At 55.0% G+C, this 15,169-nt stretch overlaps 5 protein-coding genes across 5 annotated transcripts; 1 reads left to right on the forward strand and 4 right to left on the reverse strand.

Annotated features, from left to right (window-relative positions):
• Nucleotides 1-122: 122 nt before the first annotated feature.
• Nucleotides 123-1,704, reverse strand: M409DRAFT_61918 (uncharacterized protein; the record flags this gene model as incomplete). The annotated part of the gene is made up of 6 exons (XM_033814939.1): nucleotides 123-316; nucleotides 386-663; nucleotides 730-842; nucleotides 927-1,197; nucleotides 1,277-1,599; nucleotides 1,645-1,704. The coding sequence occupies 6 exons, from the start codon at nucleotides 1,702-1,704 to the stop codon at nucleotides 123-125; spliced, it is 1,239 nt and encodes a 412-aa protein (XP_033674442.1).
• Nucleotides 1,705-2,448: 744 nt separating this feature from the next.
• On the reverse strand, nucleotides 2,449-4,236 carry M409DRAFT_15834 (uncharacterized protein; the record flags this gene model as incomplete). The annotated part of the gene is made up of 1 exon (XM_033803363.1): nucleotides 2,449-4,236. The coding sequence occupies one exon, from the start codon at nucleotides 4,234-4,236 to the stop codon at nucleotides 2,449-2,451; it is 1,788 nt and encodes a 595-aa protein (XP_033674443.1).
• Nucleotides 4,237-5,272: 1,036 nt separating this feature from the next.
• M409DRAFT_15835 (uncharacterized protein) lies at nucleotides 5,273-7,732 on the forward strand (the record flags this gene model as incomplete). The annotated part of the gene is made up of 2 exons (XM_033803364.1): nucleotides 5,273-7,351; nucleotides 7,412-7,732. 2 exons carry the CDS (start codon nucleotides 5,273-5,275, stop codon nucleotides 7,730-7,732), a joined length of 2,400 nt encoding a protein of 799 aa, XP_033674444.1.
• An 886-nt stretch (nucleotides 7,733-8,618) lies between these two features.
• Nucleotides 8,619-12,204, reverse strand: M409DRAFT_61920 (uncharacterized protein; the record flags this gene model as incomplete). The annotated part of the gene is made up of 6 exons (XM_033814940.1): nucleotides 8,619-8,813; nucleotides 8,920-9,133; nucleotides 9,191-9,685; nucleotides 9,739-10,091; nucleotides 10,263-10,356; nucleotides 10,646-12,204. The coding sequence occupies 6 exons, from the start codon at nucleotides 12,202-12,204 to the stop codon at nucleotides 8,619-8,621; spliced, it is 2,910 nt and encodes a 969-aa protein (XP_033674445.1).
• Nucleotides 12,205-12,903: 699 nt separating this feature from the next.
• Nucleotides 12,904-14,398, reverse strand: M409DRAFT_61921 (uncharacterized protein; the record flags this gene model as incomplete). The annotated part of the gene is made up of 5 exons (XM_033814941.1): nucleotides 12,904-13,145; nucleotides 13,201-14,118; nucleotides 14,172-14,230; nucleotides 14,285-14,309; nucleotides 14,377-14,398. 5 exons carry the CDS (start codon nucleotides 14,396-14,398, stop codon nucleotides 12,904-12,906), a joined length of 1,266 nt encoding a protein of 421 aa, XP_033674446.1.
• Between the last annotated feature and the right edge of the window lie 771 nt (nucleotides 14,399-15,169).

The following is a 15,169-nucleotide window of genomic DNA, read 5'->3' on the forward strand; positions in this document are numbered from 1 at the left end:
ACGTTACCGAGCTTTCCGAGTAATCGCGCGACTGCCAAACTTCTAATGAGAAAATGCGAAGGAAAAGGCTTCGCACCATGGGATCAGATGCTGGTCAGACAGACGGCTTGTGAACGCTTTCTCTATCCCATCTTGATCCGCGAGTCCTTGAACACAGACAGACAAAACGTCTTCGCCATCAAGGCTAGATCAAGCAACCAAAAAGCGACCAGAAGAATGACCATCGCCACCGACACCCAGATCACCCCTTCACTCTCCAGCTCCTGTCCCAGATAGATCGTACTCAACGTCCACCCAACATTCGGGAAAATCATAGCTAAAATCCACACATTAGCACTCCACTTCCCAACCCCCTCCCCCCTCAAAATATCCCGCAAAAACTCACCCCAAGCCACATTCGTAAACGCCACATTCACCCTCCACCCCTTCCCATCCTCCCTCCTGACCAAAAGCTCCGCAACATTAATCCAGAACGCCAGCCCAAACACCCAGAACGTAAACACCCACATGAACACGCCCACCCACGTCGCGACGATTAGCAGGACTTCCGGTGCGGAGGGGTGCGTGGCGAAGTAGCCGTAGTTTTTGGGCGCCGCGCGCGCGATGCCGATGAGGGCCGTGATGGTGAAGCCCGATGTGCCGGACATGATGAAGAGGCCGGGTCTGTGAGGGGTTAGTATGTTGGTGTGGAGGTGGATGGGGAAGGAAGGGGGTGAGATGGATAGGTACCGTAAATTCGGCGCTGGCCAGCCGTTTTCGAGGAGATTCGCCATGAGGAGCGTGAGGAAGATCATACACACGATCCACCCGAGGCCTTGGTAGGCCACGCCTGCGACCATGATCTACCACACATACACACATCAGCACCACGACCCCCATAACACACCCTGTATCCAACGGACAAGACCAAACAAAACAAAACATACCGGCACCCTCTGCCTCGGCGGCTGCGTCTCACTCACCGCCGCCGCGACCGTTCCGGTCAACATAGCATTCAAGACCAGAATAAACATCGGCGGCTGGAACTCGAGGGCTTTGAAGGGCGTGTGCTTCGCGATCCACACGATGTGCAGGTTGGTTGTGAGGAAGGAGTTGGCGACGTAGAACCAGAAGAGGACTCGGACGGTGACGATGAGCCACGGTCCGCAGTAAGGGATGCCGTAGCGTTGGGTGTTGAGGATTGTGGTGGCGAAAGAGCTGGGAGTACAGAGGTATACTGTTAGCGTGTGTGGTGGAGGTGAAGGGGAGGGGATGGGGTGGGGAATGGGGACATTACAGCCAAAACGACCCAAAGAAATAACACTCCGGCGCTTTCGTGAAGCACTCTCTCACTTTCCTCGGATCCTTCACCCATCGAATCAACATGAATGCCGTAAACGTCACAAAGACGACGAGGTTGAAAATGAAGATGATCTTCCCGATCGTTTCCAAGCCGTGGAATTGTTTGGGGCATTCGGAGAGCACGACGGCAATCCCCCCCGTCGACTGCGGACACGTGAACCATGACCATGACATGTGTTCGACGAGCCATTGGGGGAAGGGCAGACGCTGCGGTTTAGCTTCTTCTTCTTCGTCTGCTTTTTTGCTGTCGTCGTGATGCTGGGTTCCATTCTGTTGCTGGTGATGTTGCTGAGCTCTGTTGACTGTCGTGCCTGTGCCGTTGATGCCTTCCTCCAACGCGGAGGAGGAGTCTTTCGAGGACATTGTTTGTTACCGTCTCCGTACTTTTGGATGGAAGACGGACGGGACCGTGATCGTTAGGCGTGTGAAGAACTTGATGTTATTGAAACTCCATCTCCATCGTCCTGAAATGTAAATCTCGTCGTTTTCGTTCTCGCCCAGCGCAAGACCTAAATCCGAACGCGATGTACTCCAGCTGCTATTGTCCTTCAGCTGCTAGGGCGTCGTTTGATGGGATTGCTAAGGTGTGTTCAAGACGAAGTACCCTTTCCGGGTAGCGAGCAGCGAGGGGTCGGTGGATGTGGTTTTCTTGTTGTCACGACTTTGATTTGTGCTGCAAAGAGCGATGGCTGGTGATCAGAGGGCTAGTGCCTCAGTCTATCGACTGTTGCAAGACTTCCCATCAAGAATGAATGATGTATAGATCGAGATGTAAATTTGAAGAACGCTGGATGAGGTGTTGTTTGATGACGTTCAGCTAAGGTATGGCTTAGAGCGTACCGGCTAAAAGGAGCTGGAAACTTTATTGGCTTCTTTACGTAAAACCCCCCTATTTTAGAGGTCTAGGAGGCACATGCATTCAAGTTCAAGTGAAAAAGAACGTAGTGTGTCCGTAGTTGATATTGTAATATAGAAGAAGTCGACGACGAGGGCTGGCTCGCACATATCCCAGCACCATACAACAATCCCGTTATCTTCGATACTCAATTCAATCCAGCCCCCCTCACGAGCACATACAGCACGTAGATCCCCCAAACTTCCCAACCGCTAGCACAACAAGCGACACTGCCTCTCCAAAAACACCACCCTCTCCCGATCCCTCTCAACCCCCAACTCCTTTCCCCCAGGCTCCGGCTTCAACTCCCGCGACCCCCTCCTCAAACCCCCCTCCAGCACATGCTCATACCAAACATGCACCCCATACCTCTCCCTCAACGCCTGAACCATCATAACCTCAACCGAACACCACGCCCGCTGATGATACTGCTCATCCACGAGGCTGATCAGAGCATCACACTGCGCGATGATGAGCGGTAGGGCGGAGATGCCCGGCATAGGGGCGTCTTGGTCGATGCAGGCGAAGTCGATCCAGATTCCGAGGTTGGAGGGATGGAGGGAGGGGTGGAGGGTGAGGTATTCGGAGATGGCGAGGAGGATGCGGTGGTATTGTTTGTTTTCGGCGTTGTCGGGGTAGCGGGCCCAGGGGTTGCGGTTTACCCAGCGGTAGGAGATGAAGACGATGTGTTGGGAGGCGGCGTTGGTGGCTTTTGGGTTGAACTTTTGTGTGAGGCCGTCGTTGGAGCGGGGGAAGTGGTTGAAGGTTAGGAAGTCGGCGTATTTGACGAATTTGAGGCGATCGAAGCTCTTGCTGAAATCGATGTTGCTGTCGATAGCGGAAGCGTACGTCTGCCGGATTCGATGTAGACTGTCGTCTTTGCGACTGAGTAGAACAGGTCGCATTTGGTCCTGGAAGATCTCACGATAGTGCTTGCGGAGTCTAGCCTCCTCCAGGCGCTTGTCCAGTCGCTCTGAGACATCCTCAGCCGTTGAATTCTGAGAGACATTTCTTTCCAATGACTTCAGTATAATGCGTTGCGCGGTCTTATTGCCGTTGAAAACAGCGTAGTCCAATGCATGATAGCCATGCTCGTCTGGCGTATCCATCTGAGCACCGGCGTCAAGCAGCTCTTGCAGGTACTCGCAATGCTCGACGGAAGGCTCTTTACAGAAAGCCACGGCTGGAGAGCACTTCTTGGGTAGATCGAACTGCTCCAACGCTTCTCGTTGTCGGCCTGCTCTGTATAGTGCTCGGCCGTAGAAGAAGCGACTGATGGCCTCGACGGAGGAATCACTGAATGGTCTGCCTTCCGTCTCGAGTTGTACAGCCTCCAGAGCTGTGGCGACGGCTCGATGATTGTCCCCTCGAGCACTGTAGCATATCGATAGCCTGGAGAGACCTACAGCTTTGAGGATCGTATAGTAGTCGTGCTTTGAAGCCTTGGTAGGGTCTGCAGCACTGGCATCTCGAAGGTCTTGTGCTAGGCGGACACGCTCCTGAAGTTGCTTCGCAGCCAGGTCCAGTAAGCCCGTGTCGTGGTCTCGTTGTGCGAGTTGGTAATTGGCCATTCCTAGATTTCCCACCGCCCTGCACATTCTTTGCAGCTCGTTCAGTTGTGTCGCTAGCTTGTACTGTTCGTAAAAGGCATCTCTGGCTTCCTCGAGTCGATTCAACTGGCGATATAGAACGCCCAGCTCTCCAGTAACGTTCAGTCTCAGAGGATCAGAAGTCGACAGTTGGGGAACAAGCTCGTCGAGGATAGTTAGCGATTGCTCGTACCTACCCATGCATCTGTTCGTGTAGGCAAGGTCTTTCAATACTCTGTGTCTTCGAGCAGTATCGCTCTGAAGTGTAGGATCAGAGCACAAACTCATGGCAGTGGTATACACCTGGAGAGCCAGCTCCCATTGAGCTTCTTGAGCATGTTGCTTCCCACGTGCCATTAATTCGTCCCAGGCCTGCTCTGGTCCAATTTCATGGGCTGTGGGTGAAGTCATTGTTAGTCAGAGTTCTCGCCTTCTAGACAGAGCAGACGCCGTGCGTTCAATGCCTCCCGGGCGTCAAAGTCTCGCTGTTCAAGTCCAGAACAAAGCTGTCCGATGGCAAAGAAGGATACGGTCATTAGTATCATCGTCGTCAGCAGACTCATCAAAGACGACTAGTTGCAGGCAACGACCGCGGCTGAATTGATCGTGGCTTATCGCCTGCACGTGACCCCACCCCCACGTGATATGGACAGTCAAAACAAGACATGTGTGAGAGAAGATTCGGCGCTGAAACTGGACAAAAGGCGGCCGGGAAGAGGTCAGGGCAAAAGACAATGTCCTGGTGGCCACGTGTAGATCGCATCGGCAGAAGTAGACTGTCGCTATCGGTGGGGGTGGAGTGGTCAGCAAGCATTTTCATCGGCCGTGGCATGCCGCCAGGCTCATTCCAGGCACTCGTCATGCGCATAGCCGAGTCCCCGATCAGGCGGTCCCGATCTCTATTTACGGGCGAAGCTTTCTGCGTCTGTCCAATGTTGCTAGTCGGTAGCGGTGTTGTCTGTCGGTGTATGTGATTTATTTGTTGTGGTGGTGGTGAGTCGGCAGCGGAGAAGGGGGCTGTGGGAGGAGCAGCAAGATTCGTTTCGGGCGACGCTGCACTCCTCGCTTCTCCCTCGGCGGCTGGCCTACGACCTGTGCCTCCAGTCTGGCCTTAGCAGCAGTGACGCACCCCCATCCATCCATCACGCATCGCCGCCCTGCTGTACCTGAGCCTGGCGCGTGTCTGTCGCGACTTCCAGGTGAGTCTCTGCTGCTGCTTACTCACGCCTTTATCGCGACCTCATCTCCTCCCGTCCCGTCAACAACGCGCCTGCTCCCTCTGCCTGAATCGGCCGTGTAACCGCACCGCACACCACCATGCCCGCCTCACATGACCCATCATCGCCTCTAACTAACCCTCAATCAATTGCAGACCTCAGCTTGATGGTGTCGCCGCCGCCGGTCCCGTCTCCGCCATCGCGCCGCTCCCTCCCCCCTCAGCCCAGCTATGAGCGCCCAGTCGCCATGGTCATCGAATGCCTCCGGCGCAGTCCAGGACCTCGATAGCGCTGACGCTTCCCATCAACAACAAGACTCGAACACCGATGGACCCGACGCGATTCGAGAAGGGAAACAAAAGGCTAAAGAAACAATGGCCGCCGCTGGAATCAGCTCGACCGAGTCGCCTGCCCCGGCGCAGCAATCAGACACCCCGAATGGCTCCTCGCAACCCAATGGCGCGCCGCAATTGAGCAGAAAGAGATCGCGAGATGGAACACAGCTCCCTGTTGCTCAGTCTTCTGCTGGCAGCGATGGCGCGGGCGAATCCCAGCCGGCGCATAATGAGATCTTATTGGACCGCTACATCCAGCGCGATATGCTGCACGGTGCTGCTATGAACGACCAGGACGAGCGATCGCGCAATCTGATACAGGCCAAGAAGATGGAAAAGGAGTTTTACATGAATGAGGTCGCAGCGCGAAGGAAGCAAGATCCTGGTTCCATCTTTGGATACGGCTTCATGGGATACGGCAATGGGTCGACGAACGCGCGGAGTCAGATAGTGTACAGCTCCAATCGAGGTCCACCCAAAGGCAGGAGATCCAAGGTGCTGAATGTCAACCGGAAAGACAACGCGCAGCAAGCAGAGCAACATGAGGAGCTTGTGCCGGTGCGTTTGGACATCGAATTGGACAAACTGAGACTACGCGACACCTTCACGTGGAACTTGCACGAAAAGTGCATACCGCAGGACCTATTCATGGACTACTTGCTGGAAGACTTGAAGATACCGCCTGAATCCATACCAGAGGTGAAGAGGCAGATCAATGCGGAAATGCAGGACCAGATACAAAACTACTACCCCCACATCATTGTCGAGGATGGCCCGCTGGAACCTGCGAGACCGTACGCGGATCACAAGGACGATGAGATGCGGATCCAGATTAAGCTCAATATCACGATCGGCCGAATCACACTTATCGATCAGTTCGAATGGGACATCAACAATCCCCTCAACTCACCGGAAGAATTCGCGCGACAGATGGCATGGGAGAATGCTCTGAGTGGCGAGTTTACCACAGCCATTGCGCATTCCATACGAGAACAGAGCCAGCTCTACACCAAGAGCTTATATTTGACGAATCATCCCTTTGATGGGCGGCCGGTTGAGGATCCGGATTTGAAGGATGGTTTCTTGCCAGCGCCTATCCACAGTGCATTCAGGCCGGTGCCAGCCCAGAAAGACTACACTCCGTACATGTACGAGATGAGCGAGGCCGAGCTCGAAAGGACCGAAACATCGATGATGCGTGAGCATAGAGCGCAAAAACGGCAGTTGAATCGACGTGGTGGACCAGCTTTGCCAGACCTCAAGGACAGACAACGGACTGTGCGATCTTTGATTGTACATTCGGTCATTCCAGGCGCCGTGGAGACATTTGAGACGACTGGCATCCTCAAGACTCGTCGCGGTGGCCGAGGCGGACGACGAGGTGCTCGTAATGATGGAGATGGTGATTCAGACGAGCTTGATAGTGAAGAGTCTGGTGCAGAGTCTCCCGCTCCGTCAGCAATCGCTGCCACCACTGGAGGCACTGCTCGAACTCGTGGAATGCGCGGTGCTGCCGCTGCCGCACAGGCTAACATGCGTGCGGGATACGGTAGATCAGATACACCCGATTCGCAGCTATTATCGGCACCGCATACCGAGACCAGGACCTCGACAAGGAAGAGTCAGCTGCGGGAGGAAAGCGTGGCAGATGAGAACGACCAACTCATCGTTAAGCTCAAGATCGGGAAAGCGAAATTCAAGGCCTTTTTGGAAGACTATAAAGCGAAGAAACGTGCGAAAGAATTTCCATTATCTGGCTACGCATCTCAGCCTCCGCCAGGTATGAATCTCGGCACACCGACTCGAGGAGCACCCAGTACGCCCGGAGCGACTCCAAGATCTCAAGCACGAGGCACGCCACAACCGAACGGAGGTCATTCCCGCGCAGCCTCCACGGCGCGGACATCCGCCGTGCAGTACGATGCTCGTGGCGCAGTAGACACAGACCACTGGCCTCGCCAAGACGACACTCCTGTGAGCTACCAATCCTCCTCCCTTTAAAACAAGCCCCCTTGCTAACAGAGACCCCTCCAGCCCGCCCCACCCCCTTGGCTCGCCACCGCCATCCGCAACCTCCAAGACCGACACCCCGACGACAACTTCGTGCCCCTCATGAAACCCTATTGCATCTCGCTCGAAACCGGCGAAATCACCAAAGGCAACCTCGGCCCCGGCGACCCACCACCCGCGGGTCTCAAACTGCAGTATTTGCCCCGCATCAGGTGTAATGATTGTCCCGGGAAATTGTACACGGCGCAGTTGGGGAAGGTCGAGGAGGAGTTTGAGGTGCATTTGAGGAATAAGAAGCATCGGGCTGCGGTGGAGGAGAGGGTTAGGCTGGGTGGGGCGAAGTAGCATGCATGGGAGGGAGGAGGGGTTGGGTTGGGTGGTATAGAAGGGGAGGGGAGGAGAGCGGAGAGGAGATGTAGTCTTGGACATGTGTGTTCGATGAATGGATTGCGTATGCGTATGGGGGAAGTATAGAAAGTAACGAACGAGTTTGTCGAGAAAGCAAAAAAAGAAAGTCAACCTTCAACAAAGCAAACTTGATCTCTTGGTACCAATGATAATGACATTAACAACGGATAGCAACAGTTAAGACGTGAAGTATATTTCTCTCCGCTAAGAGTACTGATGCACGCCCACACCGACAGCAAGCCATTCTTCCTGCCTTCCTTTGTGTCTTCCATGCATGCCCAAAAATACAGAAAGCAAAGCAAGGCAAGACAAGCCATATCCCATCCCACGTGTGTATGCCCTATCCATCCCATTTCCATCCATACCATACCCTTTCCTTTCCTTTCGTTTTCCTTCATCCCAATCTCCGCTCGCTTTGCTTCGTGGTAAAGGTAAAGAGTACAATTTTGTGTAGTTGTGTCAGAAATGGGTAGGGGATACTGTCTGTATAGGTAGGTAGGAAGTTAGGAAGACCGCTTTTCTTCTTCCAGTCTTCTCGAGATACCCTTTTCGATACCGTCCTTCCCATCGATGGATGTTCTTGATGGATGGATGAGGCGCCGGTGATGGGACGGTAGAGTCGTCTGCTGGGATGCGTGCGTGTTGCGTGATGGACGCGTTACGTTTGGCCCCCAAGCCACGCCTCGCCTCGCCTTGCCGAGTTGGACTCGGACGTAATACAGTCCGCACCTCATCGCATCCCTCGGGACAAGTCGGTCTCCCATCATAAGAACACGCCGATCAAAGCATGCCTATCTTCAATCTTCCCTTTCTCACTCTCTCGTCAAGTCTTGCTATTCTCCAACTTCCTCCGAATAAGTTCCTGCAGCATCTGCAGCTCCTTCCGCTGTTCCGCGGAAAGCTGATCCGTCTGCTCAGAAGACGGAGGAGAAGGCGGCACGAGCGACGACGCCGACTTGGCCTTTTCGGCGTCTTCGGCGGCCATCATCTCGTCGACGACTGCGCTGGGGGCTTCGGCCTGGAAGATCGGATCGAATTAGTATCGAAAAAGCTGACGTCATGCACCAAGCCGGCTAAGAAGTAAGGGGTAGTGTGTGTGGGTGTGGGTGGGAAAAGAAACTTACGATCAAGGTGCCCACCAAGTTCTGCACCTGGTCTCCGCCAAGGTCGAGGTCCTTGTTATCGCTTGCGAACTGGGCGAGATTGAGGGCGAGCTGTTGTTCGTTGAATGGTCGCTTGGCGAAGTTGGCTTGCTCCAGCGCTGTTGGGATCGGCGTCTCTGCGTCGATACGAGCTCGTTTGTAAGCCCGCTGATCTCGCAGTTGCTGGACTCGGGTGCTGTGAGGATAGTATGTTAGCAGATGCATTGGAAATGAAGACATGATGTATACGGACCTCTTGACCTTGTCGATGAAGTCGAGTTTGATGCCGTGCGCTGGCAGCTTGTAGACGGTACCGCCATCGTCGTGGTCGTAGAATTCAGAATCCGACGCGTCACTCTCATCGTCAAGAACCTCGATGATTCCATTATTGCGATGACCACGCGTGAGTGACGTCTCCTGGACCTTCGGGTTCTTAGGCTTGCGTAGATGGATGGTGCGTCGGTTGCGTCGATTGAGCAGCGACATGTCCACCTTTCGCAGTTCCTGGTCGGCATGCAACGGGCACATCCAGTCGTGCGCCCTCCTGTTTTGTGCATTCAGAGCCGGTGGGTTGGCGAGCGGTGGATCGAGACAGTCGAGGTGCCAGTTCTGTGCGCAGTGGTCGCAGGTAATGATTTCCCGCTTGCCTTCTGAGGTTTTGCCACACGCGTAGCATAGTAGGAGATTGCCCTTGTTGTCGCGCAATCTCTTCCAGTCCGGTCGTTCCTCAGTGTAGCCAGGTCGGTTCCTGTAGATTTCGTCAGTCAGCTGCTTCAGGCAGACACGTGGTGACACTCGTACCTCGTCGGCTTCGCGACATTCAAGGCCTCGACGAATCCTCCGTTCCTATCGGTGGCGACACCTTCGAAGTAGTCTCGAATGTCATCTGGCAGCGAGAAGTTGGCAGGATTCTGCTTCTTGAGGCCGCTGATGAGTTGTGCGAAGATTCCGCGCTGAGCCTTCTCGGGTGACTGTGTGGTCACTGGCCGCTTGGCCACGCAAATGTAGCAATACCATGGCTCGTCGAGTTCTTGCGAGTCTTCGCTGATTGGAGGGTCCAGGCAGGTGAAGTGGAATGAACGATCGCATCCATCGCAACAGAGCAAGTAGCCGCTGCTGTGGCAAGCCGAGCAGAAGTCGTTGTTCTCCGACAGCTGTGGAAAGTCTATTAGATCATGTTTATCTTTGGCGGGAAAGACAGGGACGAAAGGAGGTGTTGAAACGCGACGTTGGGGGAGATGCATGGATGGGGTTTTGGTTTGTGCAGGGAGAAAGTTGTGTGGGAACGGAAGACGAGATTTAGCGCAGCCTGCGCGTTGTCTTACCACGTCGTTGTCATCATCCCCGATTGGGCTGTCTCTTCCAGCGCCACCGGCGCCTGACACGCCTGCAAGGCCAGCGAGTTGCTTCTTTTCAGGTCTGTTGATGAGCGGTACTGTTAGCCTATGCTTTGTGCTTTCATGTGGTACGCGTGGTGGCCAGTCGCTTTTTGCAGCCCCGCACTGGGTACAGAACGGCACCAAGATGGGCACATTCCGACGCCAAACACGCGGCGTATCATCTCAGTAGTGCAGCAGACTTTGATGAGACCGACACATCTTGGTGTGATGTGAGAAGGGAGGGAGAGAATACTTACGAGGTCTTTGTCTTGGCCCTCTTGCCAGCTGGCTTCAGTGCTTTCAACGCCTCGGGCGTGCTTTTTCTCGACACGGGCGACATTGAGGAGAGCGATGACTCGACATCCATTGATGCGGCTCTGCTGCCTCTCACGCTGGCGGTGCGGCTGCTCGTGGGATCCAATCTGAGCGATGGCGGGCCGAGTGCATCGTCTCTGACACGAGCCGCACGAGATCGTGGAGGTGGCCTCGACGGTCGCACATTGCTCTCCTGGTACTCGAAGTCGCGAGCGACCGACTCGTTCAGTTTCTGCTTCTTGGCAGCGAATGCACGGTCACGCTCTTCTTCAAGCTCAGCTTCTGCTGAAGTTCGTTTCGTGGCGGCACCAGGAACAGCGAGGGAGGTGCGGTCTGTGGCGTGGCCCTTGCCTTTGATGCCGTTGGCTCGGCTGGGTGGTCCCTCGAGGAGACTGTTGGGCTCCTCGGGCTCGTCGAGGTCCATCTCGTCATTGGAGGTGAGAGATGTGAGTGATGAGTCGCTGGCAGCACTGCCGGCACGCTTGCGTGGTGAGACAGACATGTTTCCGTTTCCTGTGCGACGTCGATGACGGTCTTTGTTCGGTGACTTGACTTTGAGCGAAATTCGTGGTTTTGCAGGTTCTGGGTGCTCGGTGGAAGGAATGGCAGAAGTAGTTTCGCTGCCGGTGTGAGGTTGTGGGGGCAAGGTGAGGTTTATAGTGGGTGAAGGAGCAGTCTTGGTATTGTGCAGCGAGCCGTTGGTGTTTGCAGCCGGCTGCTGCCGAACTGGAGTCTTGGAGCCCTTGGATTTCTTCTCGTCTTTGAGCTTCTTTTTGGCGGCGCGAACATAGTCCTGAAATGATGCGTTCTGCTCGGGAGTGGCCTTTTGTGTGAGGATAGCTTCGAGGAGGAGTCTCAGACCAATATCTCTCAGACTCAGCTCGTAGACTGCGTGGACGGCAGCCGCGAGGTCTGGCTTTCCCACCTCGTAGGCCCGGGACTTGGCCGCCTCCACCACGCGCAGCAGCTTTTCATCGTCGTACTCGAACTTGTGATTCATGATCGTGGTGCTGGCCTCTTGCTTGACGGATGGTGCAGCCGGCGTCGCGGATGATGCAGACTCGCTCTTCCGTTTGACCGCACGGGCACGCGTGCTGCGCTCTTTCTTCTTGCCGTTCACGTTGGGCGCATAGTCGCCATCCTTATCATCGTCGATGACAATGGGCTGCTGTGTTGGAGCGTCCATGGGCTGCGGTGTGGCAGGTGCAGGCGCTGGTGTGCTTTCTGGAGTCTCCTGAGCGTCGAGGCCGACAGCGGCAGAGCTTCGCCCCAGCACTGATTTTCGAGGCCCTTCTCCCTTCACTCTTGCCTTGACTTTCGCACTCGGTGCCTCACCAAGTGGTTGCATGTGTTCCAGGACGCCATACGGCCCTGCGCCGTGGTCTTGATAACTCGGCTTGGGCGCAGCAAGTGAAGGCTCCACCCAGCCGTCCAACGTGTTTTTCTGCCCTGCCCTTTCCTTCCCCACGCCCTTGCTCTGACTCCTCTGACTTGCCTCCATCGGCCCGCGCGAACTGCTTCTCCGCTCGTCGAGTCCTCGCCTGTTGCGGATGTCGGGGATGGGTGCAGGCATGTTCGCACGCCGCTGTGTACTTGAGTTAGCGCAGTCCAGATCTCGCTGCTACATTCACAAAGTCATCTACCCAGGGCTATGCTGTGCCTTGTGGCGGCGGAGTGCAAAGACTGACGCGATATACGCGTTTGCTGGCGTGTGAATTCGAGGTGAGTGGTTGCGAAAGGAGAGACCTCAAGCTGCGTTTGCCCACAAGCCAAAAGTCCTGACGGCAGATCCGGACGTCCTCCCACGAGCCACCGCTGCACACTCGGGAACCGGCAATAGCACCTGTCTGTTTCTTTTCTCGTATATTTTGCAGTCTCGATTATAAGAGTGTCAACCTCTCATCGCCACCGAATATACTACATCTCCCAAGATACCTGCCGCCTGCAAGCCACGAGTTTTACTCACTAGCCTAACCTTCCCACCAACACATGCGTGCGTAATGAATCACTGCAACACGGAGAGAAAGACGGCGTGGGTTTGAATCGTCATTGTTATTTCTTGTCTTAGCTACGTGTGATCACCTTTCGAAAGGTTTTCGTAGGCTGCCACGGCCTCCCCTTTCGTCTCGTCTTCGCCCATCCCCTGAGAGGCTGGTCGGCTGATTGCCACCCTAAACGAGCCTCTTCATGATCAAGTCTCCCGGCGTTGGGGCGAATGCATGTCTTGGTGATTTTGGTGACACTGGATCAGAGACGTGCTGGACGACATGGCTCACTCATCGTCGCTGTCCTCGTCGTCATCGTCGTCATCTTCTTCCTCTTCCTCCTTGGGCGCGGCCTTCTTCGCTGGCTTCTTCTTCTTCTTCTTGTTCTTGGGCTTGCTGCTAGCCTTTGAGAGCGGCTGCTCCAAGATTTTGAGGACCTCCTCGTCGGTGATCTTCTTGTCAGATTTCCACTGTGAGACATTCGGCTGAGGTGGGGCGGCCAGTCGCTGGAGGCCGTTCTTGGTGACAGCTGTAAATGATTAGCAGTGCTCTGGATTGGACGGGATCGCAGATTCATAACTTACCGACAGTGGTGAACAGGCGGCTAACTGGCTCTCCATCAGTAGAACCAATCACCTCATACTGTCGCACAACGCCACCACGAACACACTCGACAACACCGACCTTGCCAGCGCGCTCATCATCAAGTTGTCGCAGACTGAAGGGGAAGGTGCCGAACTTCTTCTGAATCTCAGAGAGCGTAGCTCGCGAACTTGGGCGCTTCAGGCCGTAGGTCGTGGTGGTCCTGCGGTGGAGGGTCGGTCTCTGTGGGAGAGTCTTGACCTTGCCTGACCCAATGCTCACTCCCACCTCAACGCCCCAGACTTCACCAACCTCTGGCAGTCCTTCACCTTTGACACCCTCGCCTGGTGCCAGGATGATCTTCTTCTTGCTCTCAATCTCGTTTCTGTCAAACAGCCAGCATGTGGTGTTCTCGACCAAGTTGCAATCGTAGCTCTTGACCACCTTCTCCAGAAGCTGTGTGATCTTCGACTGGCTGTACGGCTTGACCGCTTGTGCCTTCTTCTTCTCTTCATCTGTACCCTGCGCCAAAAGACCTGGAGGCATCATCACGCGGAGGAGCAGCTCGTTGGCGTAGTGGGTTGCAAGTAAGAGTTCGGCTGGACGTCCAGACAATGACTTCTCGCTGTCACCCTTGGGGCGCACGAGGACCGTGTCGCACACAATGGAACCGAAGCCATCAATCTGTGCACCGAGCTGAATCTTCGCTGCCTCCCCAGCCTTGAGCGCAACCTCGGCCTCTTCAGCATCGGAAGTCAGAGGGGTGTAGGGAGTGACGTAGGAGCTCGGCGAGACGGTGCATGGGTGGGAGATGCCCTTGAGGATCTTCTTGCCCTTGTAGACTTTGGCAATCTCATCGTCGAGGAGCTTGTCGCCGCGCTGGCAGATCTCAACGATCTTGGTACCCTCGGTGCACCATCCTGTCCGTAGCTGTTAACTCGAGAGTCGGCTGAAGTTTCGCCGCGGTGCTTACCCGAAACAGTCTCGAGGACCTTCTGCGAGATCTGAGCAGCGGTCTTGTACTTGGTGAGGCTGTTCCTTGTCAGTGGCGACTCTTCTGCTGCGTCCCATGCGGTAGGAGCTCACGTGTCTGGGTTGGCCAGGGAATAGTCTGCGGGAGGAGAGGTCAGCCATTGAAGTAGCGGTCGAGGGGTATCTGTGGTCGGTGAGGCACGTACCGACGGCAGCCTCTTCTGCCATGGCTGAAGACGGACTGGAGATCGAGGGGAGCGGGTATCTGGTGGTAAAGGTGAGGTGAGGTTGGAAAGTTTGGACGTCGAGCTCAAAATTGGCCAAGGATGGGTTGTGCGCTGGAGGGGAAAGAGCGGCGGGGTTTTGCGCTGTTGCTGCTGCGTCAAACGTGGGTCCAGTAGTCAACAACAACACCACCCGAACTAGTCATGCAGCCGGAGAATCGATGGATGTTTGCATTCAGAGAACAGAGCATTACAAAGACCGCATTGCGTCTACAAACAATGCTTCATTCAATCTCCTGCCATTGTCTACCAGATCAACGCTGAAACAGGCCACGCCGTGACAAACACGAATCGATACAGGCCTGGTCGTCGTCAAGAAGCGTTTCAAGGAGTCACCTACACTGTTTCGATGTGTCTGAGATTGAATTTGGGGTGAAGAGCGTCGCGAGAAAATGCCGTGCGAGTGATTCGCCGGACTGAATGCTGAACAGATGTTGAGACGGGCAGCCTGAGGATTCAACAGACACAACAGATGGCTGTCTTGGTCTGGAACAGCGGAGTGTCTTGCTGCGGCACCGACGTGGAGGAAGGTTCTGGAGTGTGATGGTAGTTCTAGGGTGGTCAGATAGTGGAGAGCGCCATGGAGCGAGGGCTGGCGACAGGGACAGATGATAAGGTGTCCGACCAATTGCCTGTACGTGGTGGTAGGTAGAGATTGACGAGATGATCAGCTCAGATGTAGATTGCTTGGTCAGTGATGATATAGAATAGTGCC

Source organism: Zasmidium cellare (assembly GCF_010093935.1).
Source record: "Zasmidium cellare ATCC 36951 unplaced genomic scaffold M409scaffold_1, whole genome shotgun sequence".
NCBI lineage: Eukaryota > Fungi > Ascomycota > Dothideomycetes > Mycosphaerellales > Mycosphaerellaceae > Zasmidium > Zasmidium cellare.